Source organism: Lonchura striata, chromosome 2, assembly GCF_046129695.1.
Source record: "Lonchura striata isolate bLonStr1 chromosome 2, bLonStr1.mat, whole genome shotgun sequence".
NCBI classification, from domain to species: domain Eukaryota; kingdom Metazoa; phylum Chordata; class Aves; order Passeriformes; family Estrildidae; genus Lonchura; species Lonchura striata.
The window spans coordinates 27344688-27368756 of record NC_134604.1 but is presented as its reverse complement, the minus strand read 5'-3'; the positions used below and the strand labels follow the sequence as shown (position 1 = coordinate 27368756).

General features: G+C 40.6%; 1 protein-coding gene and 1 long non-coding RNA gene across 3 annotated transcripts in view; one reads left to right on the top strand and one right to left on the bottom strand.

Moving 5' to 3' along the window:
- The window catches only part of CFAP91 (cilia and flagella associated protein 91), a 30484-nt gene extending 10896 nt beyond the window's left edge, over nucleotides 1-19588 (bottom strand). The window contains exons 1-11 of the mRNA XM_031505523.2: nucleotides 19550-19588; nucleotides 18467-18540; nucleotides 16257-16408; nucleotides 13377-13460; nucleotides 12026-12082; nucleotides 10960-11141; nucleotides 10063-10240; nucleotides 9569-9726; nucleotides 9157-9339; nucleotides 8867-9009; nucleotides 2801-2917 (exon numbers count right to left, since the gene is read on the bottom strand). Of these exons, the coding sequence (XP_031361383.2) occupies nucleotides 2801-2917; nucleotides 8867-9009; nucleotides 9157-9339; nucleotides 9569-9726; nucleotides 10063-10240; nucleotides 10960-11141; nucleotides 12026-12082; nucleotides 13377-13460; nucleotides 16257-16384 (1230 nt within the window). The 5' untranslated portion in view covers nucleotides 16385-16408; nucleotides 18467-18540; nucleotides 19550-19588. The remainder of the gene's footprint in view (nucleotides 1-2800; nucleotides 2918-8866; nucleotides 9010-9156; nucleotides 9340-9568; nucleotides 9727-10062; nucleotides 10241-10959; nucleotides 11142-12025; nucleotides 12083-13376; nucleotides 13461-16256; nucleotides 16409-18466; nucleotides 18541-19549) is intronic.
- Nucleotides 785-24069, top strand: LOC116183899 (uncharacterized). 2 transcript variants are annotated; one of them, XR_013339456.1, is made up of 5 exons: nucleotides 785-978; nucleotides 9614-9743; nucleotides 11078-11225; nucleotides 14610-14815; nucleotides 23932-24069. It is a non-coding gene; the product is annotated as an uncharacterized LOC116183899 (long non-coding RNA). The 2 variants fall into 2 exon arrangements; XR_004148603.2 differs by lacking the exon at nucleotides 23932-24069 and adding an exon at nucleotides 18376-18856.

The following is a 24069-nucleotide window of genomic DNA, read 5'->3' as shown; positions in this document are numbered from 1 at the left end:
AAGGGATGGGGAAGAAAGGTTGTATATTTAGATTCTATTTGAAATTTTAGAGGGTCTTTAGAGATGAGAACTTAATGATAAGGAGAAAATTGCTGTATGCATTTTAAGTACCATTGTAGCTTGACTGAATATAAGTTTGCAAAAAACCCATCAGCTACATTAATTTAACGGGTTGAGACACTAAGAGGACAGAATATGTCCAAGAGAGCTGCTAACCATAAAAAAGGGTTTTAAATTAAAAGGGAACATTTACAGTTTTTCTTTTGATATTTATTCCAGTGGTGATCTTTATCAGAGTAACTCAGTAAATTTAAGACTCAGAAAGTGATAGTTTGGAGGCAAAATTAACCACAGTCCATTGTGATTTGTCTCTTTGAGAACTTTAGTGTTGTGTGATTGAAACCAGCTTGGAAGAATGCTGGAGCATGGTGGGAAAGGGAAAATGACCACAGGAGGTAAAAAAAAAGGGCTAATTTTAATTAGAGGAAGTAGACAAAGCACAGATGGCAGCATTTTTCCTAGGTGAGGGGTTTTCTAGTTTGGAGTTGACAGTAGAAAAATGAAAAAGTTCATTGGGTGCCTGGGAAAGATAGAAATCTTAAAATTGGAAGCACATTTTTGTAAATAAAGAACCTATGAGGTCTGCATTGACATGTGGTATTTAAGAAGTGCTGGAAAAACAGGGAAGAGTGTGGGATGAGAGAAGTTGTGTGGGCTTGAATCTCAGTTATCTGTTTTTTCTTAGGTATTGAAGAATAAGTTTTCCAAATGCAAAAGGAAGCATTCCTGCCTTTCCACACCAGCACCCAGGAGGAGCAAAGCTAAACTAGTAAGCGGACTTGTGATTTGGAATGTTCTTCTTCTCTGGAAAGAAGGAATGGATTTCCAGTCCTAGAGAGCTAAACTCTACCACATCGCCTGGCTACAGTGTGAAATCCCTTCAGGACAGTTTTGGAGATGGTGATGGCACACATACTGGTAAGCCAAACTGCTTGGTGTGATATTAACTAAGATTAGGTTTGAATTTTTATGAGGAGCATTTTTCTGTACTTCTGTTTTTCAATGCTGCAAATGATGCCTTAGCAAGTGTAATCATCAGCTTGTCCATCTGCCTGCTACAGACCAGCAGGAAAGAATGAGGGGAGATGAAAAGCCTATCATGCCCTGCAGGGAAAAAAAAAAAAAAAAGTATATAGAAAGATCTAGGAGATGGCTGCAAACTAGAGGAGGCTGGAAAAAAGTTACAAAGTACTGAAGGAATTCAGAGGTGCTCTGTGAGCTTGTTGTGGGCTATTAAGTCCATTAGAAATGACCAGGGGAGAGAAGCTGAGGATGCTTGAGTAGTGCTTTTATTCTCTCCACTTTTTCCTGGCACAGTTTCTTTCCAAGATCCTCAGTTCCAGTGGGAAGCATTTAGCAGTTGGTACTCATGGGTGTGTGGCAGGAAGAGAAGAATTAACAACAGAGAAGAGCCTTGTTTTCACTGCTCCTCACAGCCACCTGGTAGGAGAAACCTTACTTGGATTTGGCAAGGCAGGAGATGTTAGTGCTGCTCTTCAGTGGCTCAAGTGGCCTGATTTTACAGATGGAGCTCCACTGGAGAGTTCCACCTTTTATGTGTTTACACATAAAGATTCATGAAAATTAACTAAATGTTGACAAAATTCATGAAGATGGAATTCTATTGTATTGGAATTTTTTAAAAAATGCCCAACTATAATCTGTGAACACACTCAAGGATGACTACAAGTGGTAGACATTTTTTCTGATTTCTTTACATATTACCTCAAAAATATTTAAAAATCTGCCAAACTGGTAAACCTAAACACTGTAAACCCACCACTGCAATACAGTATCTAATGCTTTGAAGTAGGTAAAGCTGTGGACAGCTCTCCCCAAGGAGATAAGAAATTCTTGTTCCAGTCATCTTAAAATAGACTGCATAAAACATAGAATATCGTACTGCACAAAGGAACACAGCAGCACAGATGATTTAGTAAGACTTTCTCTCTTCACTTTCATGGTTGTGTGATTCTTAAATTCACCAACTTTAAATGATAATTCTGTCTAATTCTTAGTACATCATGAAAATGGTGTTAGTAAGAAGACAAACAGTCCACTGGGGCAACCAGCTCTTAAGTATGTTACTTTAAGAAAGGAAAAGAAGTTGCAGCTCCCCTAAAAAGTAATTTTTTCCCACAGCATATCACAGCCCCCATGACACATCATTACTGCTGTTTCAATCTCTGCAGGAGAATCATTATCTGTGAACTGGTGCATGATCATCAAACACTGTATCCTGCATGATGACAAGAGCTTCACTCCAGAAAATTAATGAAGTGCACGCTCAGTGCTAAGCATCCAATGTCTCTCTGACTTCAATAAGTCTAAACTTAATTGCCTCACTGGATTATGATAGTGTTGTCAGATCAGAAGATTGGAAGCTACTGAATAATAATGATAATAATAATGATAATAATAATAATAATAATGAAGATGATGATGCCTTTTTGTCCCCCAAGAACCAGGAAATAACATGTCTCCTAACTTTTGTCTTCATAAAATAAAGTTTACTTCAAGATTTGGCTAACAGATACTGTAAATGATTTTCAAATCCTTGGCTGATAGTATCCTTGTAGAATGAGACTAAGAGGGCTTTAAGAAATAATGGCTATTTTTACATGGATGCTCACAAAAAGGATAAAGGTCCCTTCTTTCATTCCCTGGCTTTCCTTTAACAACTGTGTAGGAAACAATCAGGGATCAACAGGGAAAAAAGTGCTAAAACCAGCTCACTTACAATTGATGTTTTTTCCAGGATTAGAGTGGGTGGCTTAGGAACAGGGCTTTCTACTTTTTTACAGACAGGGGGAGGCTTCTTTGGCTCTTTGGCTTTATTCTTCTTCTCCAGTAGTTCCTGCAAAAGACATCCAATTTAATAAGAACATGAGTAGATAGAACAACGTAAGGCCAGTTCTCTATATGCTGACTGTTGCTGACCACACTGACTACAGGGAGCTGAAAGCTTTGCAGGCTTGAGGCTTCTATTTCTTACTGCAGATCAACTGAAAAACTGAGTATGGTTAGTAGATGAGGTTACTGGTTGGTCAGAAGATATTGATGGGAATGTCAAAGTCATATGTAAGAAGAAAGCAGGAGTTATTATGCTGTATTTACCAATAAGTCATCAGCACTTGTGAGTCACCTAAAATTAATCTAAAATGAGTATGAACTTCATCTCTAATTCTCAAATAATTAATTTTCTAATAATGCTATAACTCTTTGCCTTTAACAATAGGTAATGCTTGTTACTGTGGTTTAGACATATTATGTAGTTGGGAGATTTTATGAAGGGGTCACTTGAAGAGGGTATTGTCACTGTTCTGTGATAGTGAAATGTCTTTCTATAATAAGCTATTCTGCACAAGATTGAACCAGATGACCCCTTCCTAGCAAAATATGCTTTGGAACTCTGCTTTGCTCATCTACAACTGCCCAGCAGCCCTGTGGCACCCACAACAATTGTACAGGTGGACTGGGAGCAAAAGAGAAACTGTTTTGTCCAGAAACTTCCTTCTACCAAGAAAATGCAAAAGGCCATCCAATTTCCCACCACCAGCACCTTAGAACTAGATATTCAGATAAGCATTTCCAACTGCATGACAATGCCTGCCTGCTGCAGGACATGACACTTTGGCTTGCACAGAAAGGGAAGGGTGTATAGCCATTTAAAGCTTCTTCAAAACGATAATCTTACTACTGTATGGGTTGGATCTTTAGTCTTATTATTGAAAGATCATATTTTGGTGAGGGAAAGTGTGCCTTCTCCTTTTTTCACTCTCTCTCTTTCAAATGTTCAAATACAGTATTTCACCAGGGAGGGAAATCAAAAGAAAAACTTTAGAAAAAAGTTCAATGCTGAATTTAGCTCTCCAGTACCAGGAAAGTGATGGCATTTGCACAGAATTGTGAAATTAATGAAGTTTTGAAACTCCAGTAGTCATTGTACAAAAATTCTTCTTGCATGTAGGATCTGATCTTTCAGGTCAGGATAATGAATTGCTCCAGAAAAGGAGAGGTTTCTAGGCAGAGGATATAAAATACTTTACTACTGAAAGCTTCTTAAATTGTCCATGTTAATAAAGGAAGAATCAGAGCCTATAAACTGCTTTTCAGCCATGTGAAATAGTTATAGCTCAAAAATGTTGAGAGATTTTCTGAACTGCGTTTCGTATATGAAGACCTTAGAGCTTCCTAGCATGAAGATTATAACAGTGATTTATAAGGAGATTTGCATGGCAGGGCAAGGGAAGCAGAAAGAAAAAGCTGCTGTAGTTGTGACTCTCTTGAAAACAATGGCCACTATGTTTATTAGTACAATCTCGCATTCATAAGAATTTTCCTAATAAAACTGTGGCCTCCAAAAATGTTTCCTGCTAACCAGAACAACAAAATATAGCCAAACTAACAACTTTTAAAGACAGAAAAATCTATTACTAATTTGGGCAAGCGGGAATCCTTATTAATGTATATTTGAGATATACTGCAGTACTTAGAAGTGGCTTTATGTTTTCATGTCAACACGATCTAGTGCCTGCTTGACTATCTTTACTAAAAAAAAAAAACAAACAAAAAAAACCCTTACAATTTGCTTTCTCTATTCTGATGTTTTAAATGATTTTAAGATTTTAACATGAGAAAAGAAAAAGAAAATATAGGGGTTTTGCCTAAACTGGTTCTGCCCAATTCAAGAAGTTCTCATTTTTGGAAACAGAGACACCAGGACTCAAGAATCAATACAAAAATACTTGATTTTAAAAGTGCTAACCTTCTAAGCAACATACACCAAATGTTATTGTCTACATATCATACTCCCATTTTCCTGATACAGACTACATTCCTTTATTCACGTAGCAGGTTCAGAGTCAAGGTAGGATCTGCCTGGATTGGACAGTGAAAGCACAAAAGTAATCTCTTTTCCATTCTCCTGGCAAACGCAGTGAACAGTTAATGGTACTCATGCTTTTCATCATACACCTTGGCTTCTCAGCCAGCTTCTGAGAGAAGCAGAACTCTTGACAGGATGATAACAGTTTAAGAAGCAACTCTCCATTCAAAGAAATCATTCAATCCATTCCTTAGATTCCTGCATTGTCTTCTCTGTGATCTTCTCCATCCCACAAGATCCTAGGTATATTTGACTTTTGTGTACACACAAAGTATGCAGTCATGGTTATCCTTCCTTTTTGCTCACAAATGATAATTGTGGGATTACAGAATCACAGAATCAATGAGGCTGGAAAATATCTCTGAGAACATTGAGTTGAACCCATGACTGAACACCACCATGGCAACCAGACCATGGCACTAAGTCTGTCTTTTTTTTCATGTCCAGTCTTTCTTTAAACACCTCCAGGGACCATGACTTCCTAAGAAGCCCATTCCAATATCTAATCTGTGAATAAATTCTACCTAATCCCAATCTAAACCTCCCCTGGTGCAGTTTAAGACTATGCCTTCTTGTCCTGTCTCTGGTTGCCTGGGAGAAGTGGCCAAGCTCCACCTGGCTACAGCCTCCTTTCAGGTAGGATCACTGAGGACAGGCTGCCAACCAGTTTAGCAGTGCAGCATGGCTGCTGCATCAAGACTGATATAAAAGCTCTCAGAGTTTGTCTGACCATGAGCCAACTAACACTGTGAGGAGATCTGTTCTTAAGAAATAACTGCTTAAACAGCCTTTCCCATGCTTTGAAGTTGGCAGAGATTTTCTCCAGAGAAATTCTTGGCCCCTCTACTTCTCTAGCTCTTTCCAGCAACTGGATAAAGGAAACAGATGTGGTGAGAATTGCCTTAATGCTGAGGTGAGAAGTTTCTGGTTCTGACCTCATCTTGATCCAACACTTTGAAACCACCTGATGCTTTATCCTTCTTGAGTCACTAGGGCATAGAGGGTCTGCCTAAAGTCATGTATTGTTCTGCACTGGGATATCTTCTACCACCTCCTCCACTCCTTGGTGTATTCACTTACCCAGTTGCATTTACTCCCTGCAGTAGTTATCTGTATTGGGATGTTATGTCCATAATGCCTTGGATTTTCATACTAGGGTGCCTATATAATGGTTCCTTAAAGCACTGTTAGCTGTGCTGGCTAGGAACTATCTGTCCTTTTACTGATCTGGCTTAAGATAAAGATTCTTTTTTACTGTAAATCACTTCTTGGGTCACTCCTGTTTCTGCCATGTTCTCTTATTTTAGAGAATTATTCAAAGACTACTGAGTGTATATAATACTTCTGCAAAAGGTTTCAGGATGGTCCTAAAAAAAGTTTGCTTCTATAATCACTTCTTTTTGGCTTAGTTTCATGTCTGAAAGAAGCAGCTCTCATTCTTAGGAGGACACAGATCCTTGGATTATTGCTTATCCCTTCTAAAAAGCTTAGGAATACCCTCAATATGGCTAACAAAAAGGAATATAATGAGGAGAACTTATCCATCTTTCCTCGTGTTTGGCCAGAGAAGTAAGCCTTGGCAACTTTATTAAAACTAATTACTTCTCAGGCCAATATCTAGCATTCCTCCTATATTTGTCACTTGCTTCTAAATAATCCAGGAAAAATTTTAAAAACTCATTGTAGAGCTAGGTCTCCATGTACTCCCTAAATTTTCTAGGATTACATTTTATTTCTAGGATTATGGGAGAGACTTTATGGATTAAGTGTGCTAGGAGAGCATTAAAAGAAAGCTCTAGAATAGAAAACTGATCTGGCTACTCAGCTATAGAAATAAGGCAAAGCAACACAGTGCCCTCGTAAGATGATCCCTAATTACTGCTTTAAACTTCTTTTCTACTGTGTGTGATAGGAGGCTTGTTAGCACAATTGAGACTGCTTATTTCAACTGGTCAGAGAACTCCTCTCAGGGAGGATTGTCCTAAATTCTATTAATGCAACTACTCAGCGTGCTTTACTGCTCTGTTTTTGACAGCTCTGACAGCATTTGAGGTGGACTTGTCAGCAAGGCTCTGCTAAGCCAGAACAAGCTATAGCCACTGAACTTCAGAACCAAAAGCCTCTGATGGGAGAAGTGACCAGGAACAGCACCATAGAGCTCAAGAGCTAATTAGGGCAGTCATTTCTTGATTCTTTGAACAGAAAGATTGTTTAAATGTAACAGTGGAGGCAGTCTGGCTGTTTCACAGTGTCAGTACTTTCTGCTTGTCTGGACCAACCAGTCTGGTGTCTTTTTCTGTATATCTTACAGCAGCAGTTAATTTTTGCATAATGGATTTATTTTATCATTTTTGCCTGCAAAGGAAATGGTTTGTGACTTTAAAAGAATATACATTTGGCATTTTTGTGGTGGGGAAATTACTTATTTAGCCTCTCAGTTGCTATAAATCAATGCAGACCGAGTGATTGACATTGATTTAAGAAAGAAACTGTGCAGAATTGTCTGCATTTGTTCTGCATTCCATCTTCCTTTGTCCACCAGTTTTTCTTTGAAGAGATATTACTGTCTGAGCAGCCAGCATTTGGCTGCTCACACTTCTCTGTAGTTACAGTTTAGACATTTCACCACAGTCTTTCAAACCATGAGGAATATTTTAAACAAACAGAATACACGTGCTATAACTGGAATTCAGCTCCAAAAGCTTGGACTAACATTCTGCTGACAATGAGAACTATGTTATGATGCAGATTACACAATTACTTCTTGAATTTTATGCAAACCCACCCAAACTCAAACCCCTTCAACACTTCTATGTCTTTAAAACTATGAGTTTTGTCCTTACTCTTGAACAATTCCTGTAGCACTCAAGATTTTCTTTGAAAAGTTTCTTTCTGGATAATAGTGAAATGCAATACTTCATCTTTACAAGATCCAGCAGAATTTAAAATTGAGATAATATGATTGATTTTTCAGAGCAAGATTTCAATTTAAAATTCAGCAATAGCAGGTTACTGTCTGCTTTGAAATTATTATTACATTACTCTAAAACAAAAGAGGTATATATACATACATACATATATAATATATCTAAATGAAAGTGAAACTTACCAAGCTTTACAAATTAGAGTCACTATTTTCCAAAGATATAGCAGCCAGACAAGAATATTCCTGATTTTCCATGAAGGTAACCCTCAACAGCATCACAAGAAGTGAACTTAAAAGTACATGTAATTTACAAATATTGTGATTGCAGGTGCAAATGAGGCACTTCTTTCTTTGGCGGTTAATTACATATATGGACACCTCATCTGCATGAACAGTTGTGATAAATTAAGATAAGAAAAACGCATTAGCATGTTTGAAAATCAGATGCTGTTCTTAGGGAACAACAGTGATATGCATCCACCATGGTGACCTGATTTTATGAGTGGGGTCATTTTAGTCATGCTTTGCTACAGATGTTTTTACAATATGTACCTAAAATATACTTTTAAAATAATGTACAAAATTTTTAGAATATGAACCCAGATTCACTTTTTTTAATTATTGGAAGCTTGACAGTGTAGCCAGTAGGGTATTATAAAATGGAGCAATGAGAATGAGAAAAGGGTGAGAATTTCAAATTGGCATAATATGTTCCAAGCCAAATACCTGATCTGTAGAAAGACAGATTTGTTTGTGCTTGCTGTCTATAGGACTGGAGCAAAAGCAGGAGTGAGAGTACTGATGGGTTGAGTATTAGAGCAGCGCTGGTCAAGCCTGCAACAGTCTGCATGATTGATTCATTCTGTCCTAGAAGCTGTTTTACAGAATAAGAATTCAGGAAATTGCAAAGAAGTTTACACATCTTCCCAATTGCATTTATGAGCAGTACAAATCTAAGAGGAACTGACTTGCTGCTGGATGCAGCTTCATACCTGGTGAACTTGTGCCACAACTACCTCTAGTCTTCCTGACCTTTTAACATAGCCAGTCTTAGTGATAATGCATTTAGGCTTTGGAGCTTTAATCTTTAGTGGGAAGACAGAAGGCTGGACAGATTTTTCCAGTTCACACAATCCTAAGATTATAATATGAAGAAAGATTATAATATATACAAGGACTTTAATACAAACAGTGGTTAAGTAGTGGAGTGATGGGGAGGGAATCTTGAATTTTGGTAATATCTGAAGTACCTCCCACAACAAAATTTTCCAAAATGCCTTACCTGCAAAGGTATTAAGATAGTAGTTTTTTACCGCATAGTAGTCAGAATTCCTGTCTGGGAAAAAACCAATTCGAGACAAAGGAGCGTATGTTTGTGATGAAAAGTCATTATACTCTCTGATGATATCTCGCCTCTCCAGCTTTCCCATCCAATTCTTCCTCTTAGCTATCAGTTTCCTGAGCACTGAAAAGGAAATACAAATGTGAGACAGATCACACAAATAGTTCTATAAAAGCTGTATCTCTTTAAGTTCACAAGATAAAATAAAAACATGACAGACCAGATGCTGGCCATGCACATTGATACTGTGGATGCAATATATTTCGTTTTGAATAGATGGTAACCTTGGGAAAATAAAATGGCTTGTCTGAAAACTGTCTCATACCACTCCCTTCCTGTCTTTCAGACTTACTCAATGCACAGTCATGCTGAATCTTTCTTATTTTCTCTTCTTTAGCCTTCTGATGATTTTGCCAGTGGTTGTTCAAGCGCATGGCATTCACCTCATTCTGATTCTCCTCTCGCCTCTGCAGCAGCTTCTTAAAGACTTCCATTTGAACCTTCTGCAACCTGCAAGGAAAGAAAAGGTCAGACAGTATTGCGTGTACTCTGCAGTGTTCTGTGCAATGCTGTCACCATCAAATCCTGCATAGCTTTCCAAATAGTTCATATTGCATATCTCATATTCAATCTTTCATTTTAAAAAGGGAGTTAAGCATTGGTAAAATGTATTGTGGTAGCAGACCTGGAGGCTAAATTTAAGAAAAACACCCCTTCCCAAAATCAGGGTATTTTCACAGAAATAGAAGGCTTGTTGTACCCTTCAGCCAATTCCCTAAACCTTCTTGCTCCTCCTCTATTCAGCCAATAATTAAAAGAAATAAAACAGTATAATAGGACTCCTACTTATCTATTTCCTCTTCTCTATAGGCCCACTCCTTCCTTTCCATAGCCTCCATCATCTTCAACCTCTTTGCAACATTTGAGGGACTGTCCATGGGTGGCAGAGCTGCTTCCCAAGCACGTTTTTCCCGGATGCGATCAATAATCTCCATCTCAGCTTGTCCTGCTGGCAGCCCCCGACCTTACAGGGACAAGAAGCATTAGCTTTTTGGAAGATTGGCAAATCCTACAAATAGCCACCGCCAAAAAGTATGAGAGGGCTAGATGGGTACAGGCCCATGTGGAAAACACAAGCAGAACTGTCAAAAGCCAGAAGTAAATACTTCTAAGACCAGGGAGATTCTACAATATGAGGCATGGTAGGACCTGCAGTTGCTACAGTTTAGTGCACGCTAACACTGGCACTTCATTCTGCTATTCTGCTACTGCAAAGGGAGAGGGAGAAAAGCTTTTTCTAGGAAGACACTTTCTGAGAATGAGCACTTTCTTTGGCATGTGCAGTGTGCATCATTGTTACAGGTGAGACACTGGGAGATGAGGATCACAGGTATGTTCCAGGGCAGCAGTCTTCATACTGTTTGTTTTAAATAATGTTCAAAACTCAGAGCAGCTGAAGAACAGTGGGTAAATTGAAAAACTGCTCCTAGTTCACATTTTTGAAACATGACCTTTTTATATTGAATGGTCCTCAAAACCCTTCATATAATGCCCCAGAACAGCACCATTAAGTAGGGAAATATCATACTTACTTTAGAAACAGATAAAATAATTGCCTCAAATGCACACGAAGAAAGACCGCCAAAGCTGGCAATAGACTTAAAACCCGACATTGAAAAGAAAAGAACTTCCTGCTAAAGAGGAAACAAGATTAGTATAATTTATCTTAATTTCACTACTCACCCCAAGTGAGTGTAGCAAGTGTCAGAATTTCAGGGACTGAGCCACTGCGAACTATATATTCAGGAGAATAGGGATCTGTCTGTGCTTCACCATCCCTGTAATCTGTCTGTGTCCCCAGAGTTCGGAACATGAGGCCGAAGACCTGGCTGTCTCTTGCATCTGACAGCACACGCGGCTTTGTCCTAAAAAGAGATGCAAGATGGAAGATTGATAACATTCATTAAAAAAACCTCCATGCAAACAAAGCAGGAACACGTCAGTCAAAGGTGAGAGTGTTAAATGTGTTTCAGTTTACCTTAACATTACTCCCATTGATGTTAACTCCATTATCTTTGGTAAAAGCACATGGAGGCTACACTGAGTCTGAAATACACTCCTTAAGTAAATAATCCACAAATCTTCTAGTTTCAACTCTCGTGATTATTACATACAAACCTTCCCTACCTATCCATTCTAAAGCATTGCATTTAATCAACACAAAATTGTTAAAGTACCATGAAGTAGGACTGCTTCAATTTTATTTACATGTTTCTCTTTCCAACAATTCCAGAATAAAAATTTAATTCTGATATAACCACGTGCAATTTCCATTGACTCCACTAGGAAGTGAATTTTATTATCTGACTTCAAAATGTGATACTCTCTGAAGAAACTACATTAGACTGCATTACTTAAACTCTACATCTCTGAGTAGCACTGCATCACAGTGATTGTAATAAAATATCAGAAGATTTTCCAACAATATTGCTCTACTAGAGATTCTTCTTCTAGAATTCAGACACATCTATCTTTCTGTTTCAAGCTTCACAGTCTTAACACACTAGAGGCATATCCCTTAGTCACAAAGCACTACTTATATACTGCAAGCAAATTCTGAAACAGTCCATCATCTATTTCCTCTGGAATTCTTAATGATGAGAGCAGCACCTCACCTCTTAACAAGCTTTTCCTGTTGGTTCATTATGAAAAATAGTGGTCACCAAGCTGGTGACCAAATAGTTGCCTGGTCTTTTTCTGGTGAGATGTTACCCATTTCAACAGTAATTTTCCAAAAGTCACTACTTACTCTGTCTTTTTATCAGCAACAGCTTCTGGAACACTTGCTGGAGGTAGCTTAGAAGAGCTGAGAGGTGTGAAGAGAGAGAATGAAAGTCAGACAACAAGGATGAGCCTAAAAGATCATTATGGTTCAGAAAAACTGCAGTCCACTAAATTCAGTGGAGTTAATACTGATTATCCATAACTGTGGTTCTGTTAGTTCCATGTTTAAGAATTATGCCTAAATATTAAATAACTCTTTCATAGCTAAGGAGGAACAGAGGAAGTTTCACCAGTAAACACCAGGACTAAGTGTTATTCTTATGAATAAGTCAAAGGAGAAAGTGGAGCTGCAAAACAAGACATTACTAAAGTTATTTTTGAGTGTGTTCCCAATATTTTGCGTATGTTTCACTAATTAGCTTAATTTTTTCACTTAACTTCCACTTTTTCGAAAGAGTAGTGGGTTTTTTAATAATTGCTTGAAGTCCTGAAATTCATTCCTACAATCAGCTGATAAGCTCGTTTGGACTTATCTAATTTTATTGTTTCATTTTCTGCAATACTTTATGAGGTATCTTGAAAGTGATTTGGGCTCAACTACATATTAATAATTCCTTCCAAGGCATTCTTATAGTTGGCATATTGCAGCTCTCTATCTATTTCCCTTAGCCTTTGGGAGACTTTGAAGCTTAATTTCATATTGCAGAAGATAACCTCATCTTTGTTCTTTAAAAACTGTTGATGAAAAACCATAATAGACTTCAACTTATTAAACTTAGCAATTTTTTTATATTTAAAGTGGATACATTGGCCGATAGCTGCTGAGTAAAATAGTGAATGCAATTCAAAGTGTATGTGACTAAGTCAAGAATATTTATATGGTAGCTGTTGGTTCAGACCTTGAGTCCATTGCTGACCTGCAGTGTCTTTGTGGAAGGAGCAGAGCAGTCCTACAGTAAGGGATATGGATGAGAAGTTAATCAAAGCTTCCCTTTGTTCCCTTTCTGCTCCTGGCAGAAACTGGGAGTTAAAAGGCTCCTTCTTAAGAAAAAAACCTTTCTAGAGGTCTGGAGAACCACATTGGCTTTGTAAATATCTTCTTCCTTTGCACGAGATGATCTACAGCCCAAAGCTTTCTTATTAAATACAGAATGTCTGATATGTTTGCTTATATGGTAACTCAAAACTGAAAATTCTGTCATAGTGTGAATTTAGAAAGACCTTGTGTTTTAAGACCTGGTTACTATTAAAATTTTCTATTTTATCAAAATGCTGACAGAAAATACAGAAAAAATAATGCTCTGGCCTTTACTTAGGTGCTCTTGAAAATGCACAGAAAGAAGCTGAACCCTTTTTCAAATCAATTCATTCCTTACCGTGCAAAGTATTTGTAGCGATTCCTTCCATCAACTTCAGGATCCTCATATACAACCTGAGGCATCTGAAGAGAAGACTGACCTCTGAAAGCCAAAATACAGGATATCATTTAGGAAGTACATTCAGAGCAGTTATCTTTATTTCCTATGCCTTTTTTTTTTTCTCTCTATCCCCTCTGGTTGCATTATCCAACATGCACACTACAAACTCCCTCCAAATCTCACACTTATACAAGCAATTATATTTTTGTTTTTTCACATTTACCTATGCAGCAAAACAGTTTGACACTTTATGTTTATTTCCCACTACATGTGGTCAAGAAATGGTCTTTGCTGTGTTTATTAAAACTTTCTTATGAGCTTGTTATGAAAAGCATTAACCACTTGTACATGCTTCACTTTATAAAGGAAACCACTTTTATTGGAAACGGGGGGAGCAAGCTTATTTTAAGAGTGAAAGTTTCCAAATATGTGTAAAGACGCAGAATGAGCAAAGGATAAGATATTTTCTACCTCTGAAAAGCAGGTAAAGAGATTTTGAGAAAATGTTTAAACATATAGAATCAGAAATTTCAATTTGAGTTCTCCAGTAAAGGAGAAAAATTAGGACAATCACGGGAATGTTTCAAAATCTATACTGGAACAACCATATCTTTTGCAAGAACACTTCTCTTCTTTTACCCCCATTTTGAATTTTAATTAGGTAGACTGTTTAAATTTTTCACTCCAGCATCTTGAAGAGTCTTCTTTAAGGCTTTGGAAGATCATGTTGAAAACCTCATTAAGGCAGTCAGTGAGATAATGGGTAAAACTGAGAAATTTGGAAGTTATTAATCAGTATTGCTCTTTGATTTCACAATTGCTTTTTAGATTACTTACTCATCTAAACCTGCACATTTGTTAAAGAAAAAATAGAAGTTATTTCCAGAGAAGTTGTGGATGCCCCTTCTCTGGAAGTGTTTGAGATCAGGTTGGATGGAACTCTGAGTGAAAGGTATCCGTACCCATGGGAAGGGGATTGGAACTACATGATCTTTAAGGTCCCTTCCACTCCAGGCCATTCTATGATGATTTTATTTCTTTGAGCTACGTATAAGGCAACTCCTGAAGGCCAGGTTTTCTGTAAGACCATTTTTGGCAACTTGTACGAATTCTGACCTCAAGATGTATGGGCTTGTGGGTACTAGGGTTGGTTGCTGATGCTTGATTTTAATTACAAAGGTATATTTACAGAGACACAATTAACAATACTTAACATTGCTCGACGCTGAGATCAAAACAGAGGATTACATGCTGAGACCAGTTGTCTTCCAAGCCCTCATCTAATTCCTGCAAACTGTGCTGTGGAATCTGGGAAGGCACAGAATGGATATCTACCACAGGAAAGCTTTGAGCGAGACGCTTCATTAACCTCCCGTGACACACAATTTACTGCCAAGGTAAGTTTAAAGTCATGTCTTCCCAAGGCTTTCAGTCACATCACATAAGAAAAGAGAAGGGAATATTTTGAGATGCAATGTCGTAACCTGATATACTTGCTCAGCACTAATCAACCTATTATTGTGAAGTTGTGTTTGTAATTCAAATGAGTTAATTGAGCTGATGGCTAGTTCCATTAGCTGACTCTTTACATATCAGACTGTTGCTCCATCCAGATGGATTTGTGTTTCATTCAGCACAGGTGGGCACTTATTCTTATGATCTAACTTTATTAGCATAAACCGTTCATCCTGTTATGGTATAGTTATAGGCACAATGGGAACCCAGGGAAATAGCCCTTTTTATTCCACAGATCCTGCCTCTCGCATGTCCTTGACTTATAGTTGCTGACTTTGCTGAAATAAATGAACATTTATTCCCAGTAACCTTGCAGAGGCAATGCAAATACTGAGAAGACAGCTGGGAAATATTCTGTCTTCCATATCAGCAGCACTGTCAATCAGTGCAGGTTGAAATAGAAGGGATGTATTTCTCATTTTTTGTTAATTGCAAGACATTTTGCAAATACATGTTGTTGAAATGTAAATTAACTTTAAAGCAGTGCAGGTGTTGTTACAGAATTGCAGGCAATATGTAAAAAGCCACTGAGGTGTTCATGCACTGGGGACAATTTGAAACACTGAAAATAGTATTAAGAAAAAAAATACTCAATTTTTTTTTTAAATTGTGGAAATGAGAATATACCTTTCAAATGTGAAATCCACTGTATCACTCTTGAGCATCTTTGATTCTTGTCTGGCATGTGCCAGCAACCCCAGAGCATGCACCACCTGAAAAGCCCTAAAGTCTGTTGCTTAAAGCAGAAAGAACCTTTGAAGACAAAAACCTAGGCTGCTGCCCACAGTCTTGAATACAACAGGACTTAAAACAACCTGTGGCATGGCAAAACACATAAACTTTTTTCAAAATATCTGCTGAATCAGAATCCACATTGTGACACCAGAAGAAAGCTCAACTAAGAAACCCCTGCACTAAAAATGTGGTGCCCTGGTTCAGGCCCCAAGGACCCTGGAAGGAGCAGCAGCAAAAGCAACCTAACCAGATGCAATTGCACGGGACTAAAATCAAAGAGCTCCCACTGAGGTAACACACATGAGTCACTGAAGTCTTCATAACTCATCTGATCTGTAAGAGATTGAAATAACTCTCTTCTTTTTCATGGCAACCACTGCGAAGCAGATAGCACAGGGATGAAGGAATGTGCAACATCCACCCTGTAAGAAACAGATGGGTAACCATACTCCACAACAGCTGCAATCTCTTAATTTCAAGGGAAATATAAGTAGGAGCAAATTGCAGTCATCTCCACTTCAGCGTGCATGGCTTTTGTTGGTTTTGTTCGTATGTTCATTTTAAATTGTCCAACCATAGAACACTTACACAGCAAGCTGCTGAAGAGCCTCCAGGCGCTGCTGAGCCCTCCATCTTTGACCAATATATGCAGGCACTGGATCTTCACCCTTGAAACACAAACTGCAGGCTGGAAAATGAATGAGTCCAGTAGCCATACTTCAGAATATCGGTGCCTTCACCTAGCATTTGTGTAGACACAAAGAAGAGAGGCTGTAATTTAGCCACTTCAAACAGCATTAAAGAGAGCAGAATTCCAGCCTGCTGTGATTTACAGGACTGCACATTTGGGATGGGGGAACAAGGCAGCATAGGTATGCTAATGATGTCAGCTAGTTAGATGGTACTTCTCAAGATGTGGAGCATACCAGACTAGCAGCAGATGCACAGATTTGTCTTCTGGCTGTTTTCCAGTGCTAAACTTATACTGAAAACCAAAAGGTCTAACAGTTTGTTACATAAAGAAGTTAGTGTGCAGTAACTGTGAATGTGCAGCAATGTGAACTTCTAGCACATTACCCCATGTAACTCCTTCCTATTTCTAGTGCTGTAGAAATTAAGTAACAGATTCCACTTGCAGGGTAAAGTCACATTATTTTATACTGGAACAATTTTAGCATTTGTTAAAAATAACTCAAAGGGAGCTAGCATTAAACATCTACACCCTTCCTTTTAAGGACTAATTTCCCTGGGTAGATATGCCTTAAATTGCTAAATTTATGGTTGCCAATAAATCTTTGCAATCATAAGTGATGAAGCTCTACTGCCTTGAGCTTCTGTAAAAGACTAAAATCAGAATTGAGTTGTGAATTGCCCCTTTGATTTCAGCAGGTCCTAACTCAAATGCATGCATGTGACATTTCAAGAATACTCACCAGAATGTAAGACAGTGTCAGCTGATGAAAATCTAGGCATCCTACCATGAGTAGCTGCTTGCTGTGCACGAAATTGCATTTTTGTTCAGTTTCTCTTCAAAAGTTCAACTTTTGAGTGTTTGGAATATCCTATGAACTAATAGTATCACAACCTCTGTCCATCCTAAATTGTGAAGCTACAGATTAAGAATTCAAGGATGTAGGATGTTGAACTGCACATTATACACCTGCTGATTGATTCTAAAACATGTTTTATGCAAGAGTATGCCACCACACCCATCTGCACCATTACTCCTGTGACATGGCAACTTTAGTGACAGGTTGCCTGTTTACTTCATCTGGCCTGAACTGTTACCACAGCCATATTATTGCAAGGATCTCACTGATTACAGGCAATATTCTCTGTCTCTCTACTGACAGGCAGACAAATACTTTTTTGTTTTCATGTAGATATAAGAAATATTCTGAGATAATGCAGTAAGAGATATCCAGCAACATTATTCACAAAAAATGCTCCTTGACTCCATTGTTGGAAAGCTGCTCAGGGCTTTCCTCCTTGCTGTACAGAAATGAAGTCTGAGTTCAGAATATCTGTCTTGCAGCCTCTGTCACATGCCTCGCTTCACGAGGACTCTAAAATCCAATTCATTGTGCAGTTGCACCAAGTCTGTTTTCCTCTGGTACTCTACCTGAATGCATCCGGTGCAGCTATTAATCACTGCTGTCTCAAGGTGTGACTGCAACCCCCACAGACAAGACCTAGCTGGTTTTAAACTAGCTAAGGGGAATACTGACAGCAGGGGAGCAAATGCAGAAGGAAGCTAAGCATGGGCTAGATAGGCAAGCATTAGCTAGGAAGTTAAACTCTGGTAATTCTGTATGAAGAATCAGCATAGATTTGCAGTCTTTACTGACTGCTTAGATGTTGCTAGGTATTTCATTTTAGTCTATGTAGGCTACATCAATCTGTAGTGTAAATCTCTCCCAAGGTAAGTAAGGAACTGTGTGAAATGACAGCTCTGCTTGAACAACAGCCCAGCAGATGCCCACTTATTTTATTAGATCTAAGTAACATATACAAGCTATAATTACCAGCATTCAAAGGCAGTCTATTAAAAATACTGACACACAGCTTAGGAAATTACTCTAAAAATGAAGCTGGGTATTTCTAGGCTGCTGTTACAGTCACTACAGGCCAGCAGTCATGGCTACTCCCTGTGTTGTCTTGTTTTAGATAAAGCTTCTTTCTTTTCTTTTTATTTTGCTGTTTTTAGGGAGTAGCCTAGGACTGAGATGGAGTTTCTACCCATGCATATGCAGAAAAAGACAAGGTCAACATGTGAGCTGACTTTAGCCAATACCTACCAGTCTATCACCAAGTTGAGCGTGAACATTTGACTTTGGAGGGTCCTTCTTACTTCACCATGTGTACAGAGGGTCTGAAAGACAAGTGAACAAGCAGAACTACTTGCATATTTGAGGAATCAGCACAAATAATCAGGCTCCACTTCCCTCTTTAAAAGTCTGTCTATAAGACAGTATAAAACAAACTAAAAAGAAAGAACTGAAATATATGTCTCTGTATCAAACAGATGTCACCATCATGCAAATGAGCCTCAGAGCTGAAATCCTGTTCTGTGGAAGATACAGGTGAAAAATCTAGTAGAAAAATCTGCTTTCTTTGGAGGCACCATCAACTTGAACAGAAAATGTGACGACATGAAACATTAAAAGGCAGGCATAGTGCAACGGTAATCAGTGGAAATACCATACTCTACACGATGCTTCCCTCTGGGACACAGGGCTGGCTTTGCTCCAGCTAATGTTTCATGGTCCCAGCCTCGCTGGAGCCGCCAGCCCTAATGCTTGCCCGCTGCTCGGGTGGCACCCACCTCGTGCCAAGCTTGGCGATGGCACCGGGGCCCTGGGGCGGGGGTCCCAGGGACGGGGGTCCCTGGGGCGGGGGGTGTCTGAGGCAGGGGGTCCCTGGGGCGGGGGGTGTCTGAGGAAGGGGGTGTCTGAGGAAGGGGGTCCCTGAGGAAGGGGGTCCCTGGGGCAGGGGGTGTCTGAGGAAAGGGGTGTCTGAGGCAGGGGGTGTCTGAGGAAGGGGGTCCCTGGGGCAGGGGGTGTCTGAGGAAAGGGGTATCTGAGGCAGGGGGTGTCTGAGGCAGGGTGTCCCTGGGGCGGGTGTCCCGGGGTCCGGGGTCCCTGAGCCGGGGTCCCTGGGGCGGGTGTCCCGGGGTCCGGGGTCCCTGGGGCGGGGTCCCTGGGGCGGGTGTCCCGGGGTCCGGGGTCCCTGGGCCGGGGTCCCTGGGGCGGGGTCCCTGAGGCAGGGTGTCCCGGGGTCCGGGGTCCCTGGGGCGGGGTCCCTGGGCCGGGGCGGCCTCACGTCCCGTCCCGCCCGACTCCCGGCCGCACACCCGCCGCAGGGCTCGGCCTTGGCCGTACCGGGGCCGCCGCCCGGGGCTGCGGCGGGGCGGAGCCGCGGGCCGGGCGCTGCCGTCTCGGCCGGGCTCGGTACCGAAGCAGCCGCCGCAGCTCCGGCCCGGGGCCCGTCCCCACCGCGCGGCTGCGGCGCCGCTGCCGTTCCCATGGCCACGGCGGGCGGGCGGGGCCGGCACTGTCCCGCCTTGCGGCCGGACCCGCCCGCCCGGCGCTGGGGGCGGCCGGCCGTGCCCGTCCCGCGGCAGCCGCGCCCCGCGGGGTTTTTCCCTGCTGCGTGCGCTCCTGCTCCCTGCGGCGCCCTTCCCGCAGGGCCTGAGGCTGCGCCCTGCCGCCTCCATCTTGTGCCGCCTCGGGGAGCGCGGCGCCGGTGCGGGGATGTGTCCGGACTCTGAGGGGACAGGGCACGAGTGAGGAAAGGAAGGACACGTGTATTTTTGCTTTTCAGCAGCTGCTGCTGGAGTTGTTTCATGGAATGCTCCCGAGACCCTCGGTTAGCGCTGAGGAAATCTGGTTTGGCAGTTACAGTTAGGGACAGGATTCAAGCCTGAGTATTCTTATTCTTGGCTTTGCTTGTTGTCACTTAGAATTTCTGCAGCTGTAAAGTGGTGAAAGTGAGTCCAGAGAAGGGCAAGGGAGTGGTGAAGGGTCTGGAGCTCTGTCCTGCGAGAAGTGGCTGAGGGAGCTGGGGTTGTTTAGCGTGAGGAAAAGGAACCTCGGTGACCTTATATCTCTAGAATTCCTTGAAAGGATGGTGTAGCCAGCTAGAGATTGGCCTCTTTTCCCAGGCAACCTGTGACAAGACAAGAGGATACAGCCTTAAGATGTGCCAGAGGAGGTTTAGATTGGACATTAGGAGGAATCGGACATTGAGATGGACTGCGCGGGGAGGTGGCGTCACCGTCGGTGGAGGTGTTCAAGGGAAGACTGGATGTGGCACTCAGTGCCATGGTCTGTTCGACGCGATAGTGTTTGGTCATAGGTTGGACTCAGTGATCTCAAAGGTCTTTTCCAACCTAATTGCTTCTCTGGTTTTGTGAAAATAGGCTGCAGGGTTGTTTTCATCTATAGAGCATCTCAAGAGGCTTGTAAAAAGCATTACAAATAAACATCATGCTTTGCAAAACATTGCTGTTTCCTCAAGGAGGAGGCCATCCTTTTCTATAAGAAACAAAGCTGGAAGCTTCTTCATGCTAAATGTTAAAACCAAAAAACAAAAGGCTAATGCTTTTGTGAACATATGGAGATTTGCAGCAACACTGCCTAAGAATAGGACGAAAAAAAAAAAAAACAACCCAGAGAGATTTTAAACGGGGCCTGTCCTCTGTCTATAACCTTGAACCAAGTCCCTTATTTTATTTTGTGTATAAAACTGTGTATCAAAGGGTTATTCACAGCTTGTCACGTCTGACATAAAATGTTGGCCCCTCAGCACCTCATTACAGGAAAGCAACTTTAGGACTGTACTTCCAAATTCCTTGGCTCTGTGAATTTACTTGTAGACAATTTAACTTTGAATGCTAGTTTACTTTCTGAAAGGCCCATCCCTTGCCTGAAGCAACAACATTTTTAGGTTAGTGGGTCAACTGAAGATGTGTCTGAACTAAGAAATGCTGTCACAGCTTTGTTTCTGACAGACATAATCTACATCTGTAGGATGTGACTTCCCACAGTGGATTGATCCATACCCTAAAGATACCTAGCAGGCTGTAAAGACCCTCGTTTTACTAAAGAGCTTTACAATGTGATACCTTATTACAATTTTTGATATGGCAACAAAAGCCACTTTTCAATAGAGCTCCCTGGCATTTGTCATTATCAAGTTCAGTTTTCCTTTCTTGTATCTTATTTCATTAAAACTCCATGATTTTCATGCTGAAATTCTTCCATGCTGAACATCTGCCTTGGGGTAATGAGGTGTGTAAACTGTACTTTGGCCAAAAAATTATTCTTTGTTGGCTCCACCCTCTGATATTTTTCCACTATAAGGTTTTCAAAGATGACTAAACAAAGGCAGCCTGGACTTCTTTTTTTCTTATGTGGAATGGATCAGAAGGAAGCCAGGTTGAGAAGGAGCAATGGAATAACTAAATGGGTTCTTGAGAGTCCTACAAGATGCCAGGACATAGCCAAACAGATAAGTACTCTCTGGAGTCACGTATGACAAAAAGTTGCTTTTACTGCATTAAATTGGACTAAATATAAGATGTTGCCACGTTTTTCTTTATTCACCATGAGCTGCCTGGCCCTGTTGCCTCTGATCTGTCAAGTGTTAGCACCTGAAAGACTGTGTAGGGAACCAGCTCTGGAGACTAATGTGGCTGAAAACTAACTTGTCAAAAAATAGAAGATAAAAGTTTTCAGGGCACTGCATAGCTGCCTGAAGGGCAGTACTCACTCATAGGAGGTGACAGGTAAATGTGGCTGAGTGAAAAAGCTCAAGGTTAAGGTTTATGGAACTTGCTTTGATTAGAGTGTGTGTGGGTAAAATATTGGCTAATTTTTAACTATATTTCTAAGAAATCTCTGTGAACTACAGGTATAAACAGTGAAAAACAAGTGTTAAAAGTTGTGTTGATTGTTACTATCTTGAGTGTTCTTTGCCTGGAATCTCCATATTCTTCTGGACCTGAAGCTGTGTGAGACTTGGCCAGGGCCCCTAGCACACTGCTGTGTGCTGTGGAATGCACTGCAAGGGCTAAATGGTGAGGTTTGGTCTGAATAGGTCTTGTTTATTTATTTAATTATTTTTAATATCAACCACACATTTCTGAAGAAAAATATTCCAAAATACACAAGGCTCTGAGGAAATATTCAATCCCAGACATTAAACTTTGGCAATCTTGTCTATGATCAGTACTTTGGAAAAGTACTCAATGCTTATCTGGTAGGTTTATCTGCGTATGTCAGGGACATCCTGTTGCTCTGGTGAAAGTGAGCTGCAGTCAACTGAACTATAAGCAATCAAAAAAGATTCCTATTTCCTAAAAAAAAACAAAAACAAAAACAAAAACAAAAAACCACCCCAAAAAACAACTTGACTTATGAGCTTTCTGTTTAGATCTGTGGGCCACAGGGTTGGGGTTTGGTTTTTGGTGGGTTTTTTTTCTCCATTAATAACTTTTCCAGAACAAGACTGTGTTGGTGAGCTGGGGTGTTGTCTATCTGGATCTTTTTTTTTATAGCCACTTGGCTGCAAGGCACACCTTGCTCAGGTGCTCGGATGTATGAGTAAACTGTCCACACCCTTGAGAGTTACTGCACAAAGTCTTGAGTGGATTAACTTTGCATGTTGCAAAATGGCAGAAAAGTGCGCTAGTTTAGCTGCCTGTGACAAAGGCTGAGCCAAATTAATTTTACCTCACATTAACCTTGAGATAAGATGGTGTAATTTACTGCAAGATGAATTACTGCTACTCTGTTGATGGACTTGTTATGCTGTGATGACTTGCTGATGTGTTTGAACTGTAAAATCAGACAGGGGGAAGTAGAAAATTTAGCAGGGTAGGATTAGGCACTAGTTGGGAGCAGAGCAGTAGCTGAACAAAGGCAAGATGGATTGGACACGAATGCGTGATTTTAGAGGAGAAACTTGGCTGGCTGAGCAAATTAAAAATAGTAGGAAAGTGAGGTGGTAGGAACCAGTGTGGCACAGGGAGGAGGGAGAGACAGGGTGAGCAGCCAGCAGGGCAGAACTGAAGAGGTTTGGACAAGAAAATGGGAGACCTAGGTGAGGAGCTGAAAAAGTGAGGAAGGGTGTGGAAAGGCAGGATTAGGGAGGATAAAGTGAAGAAGTTGAGCTAAATAGATGATGAGTCTCTAGTCTGTTTTTCTTTTGTCCTCCAAAGCCTGGGAGTGAACTGGGTTTCTTGAATGTGACTTTTATCCAGCAATCCATGACGATCTGTGAAGACCCTGGCAAGATGTCATCCATCTGGCTTTAAGTTTCATTCCGTAGATGGTCATCTTCTGCTCTTAGCAGGGGTCAAATAACAGCACTGTCATGGTGCTGGATGTCTGTGATACTTCCTGGCGACCTTTTCTAGTTATTAAAAAAAAAAAAAATCTAAGCTACAGGCAACAAAGTTCTAGCCTTAAAAGCACTGTTGGGGCTTTGATATCCCGATGTACCAAAATTAATCTTATTTAAAATAGGCAACCGTTAGTATGGCATTTCACATTTTTCCCACACGGTGTCACAATTCCTCCATGTATGGTCCTGCCCGTCACAGGGTCGAACCTGGGTGCCACCAGTTCATCTGCTGTATCCAAATGTGAATTGATATAAAATAGATTCTGACCCATCCAAGGTAATCCCTCAGGTTCGTGTTTGTTCGCTGTCCGTTCCACACAATTCACTCCCTGTGTATAATAAACATCTTTTCCAGGTGTGTGATTCAAAAGGAAAGCAGCAGTACAAGACTGCAGTCAATGTCATTGCTAAGTTTTTAATCCAGAAGAAGGGAGCTTTCTTTCCAGCCAGCAAAAAGGAGGAGGCATATGGGGTCACTATTCCCATCAGAAAG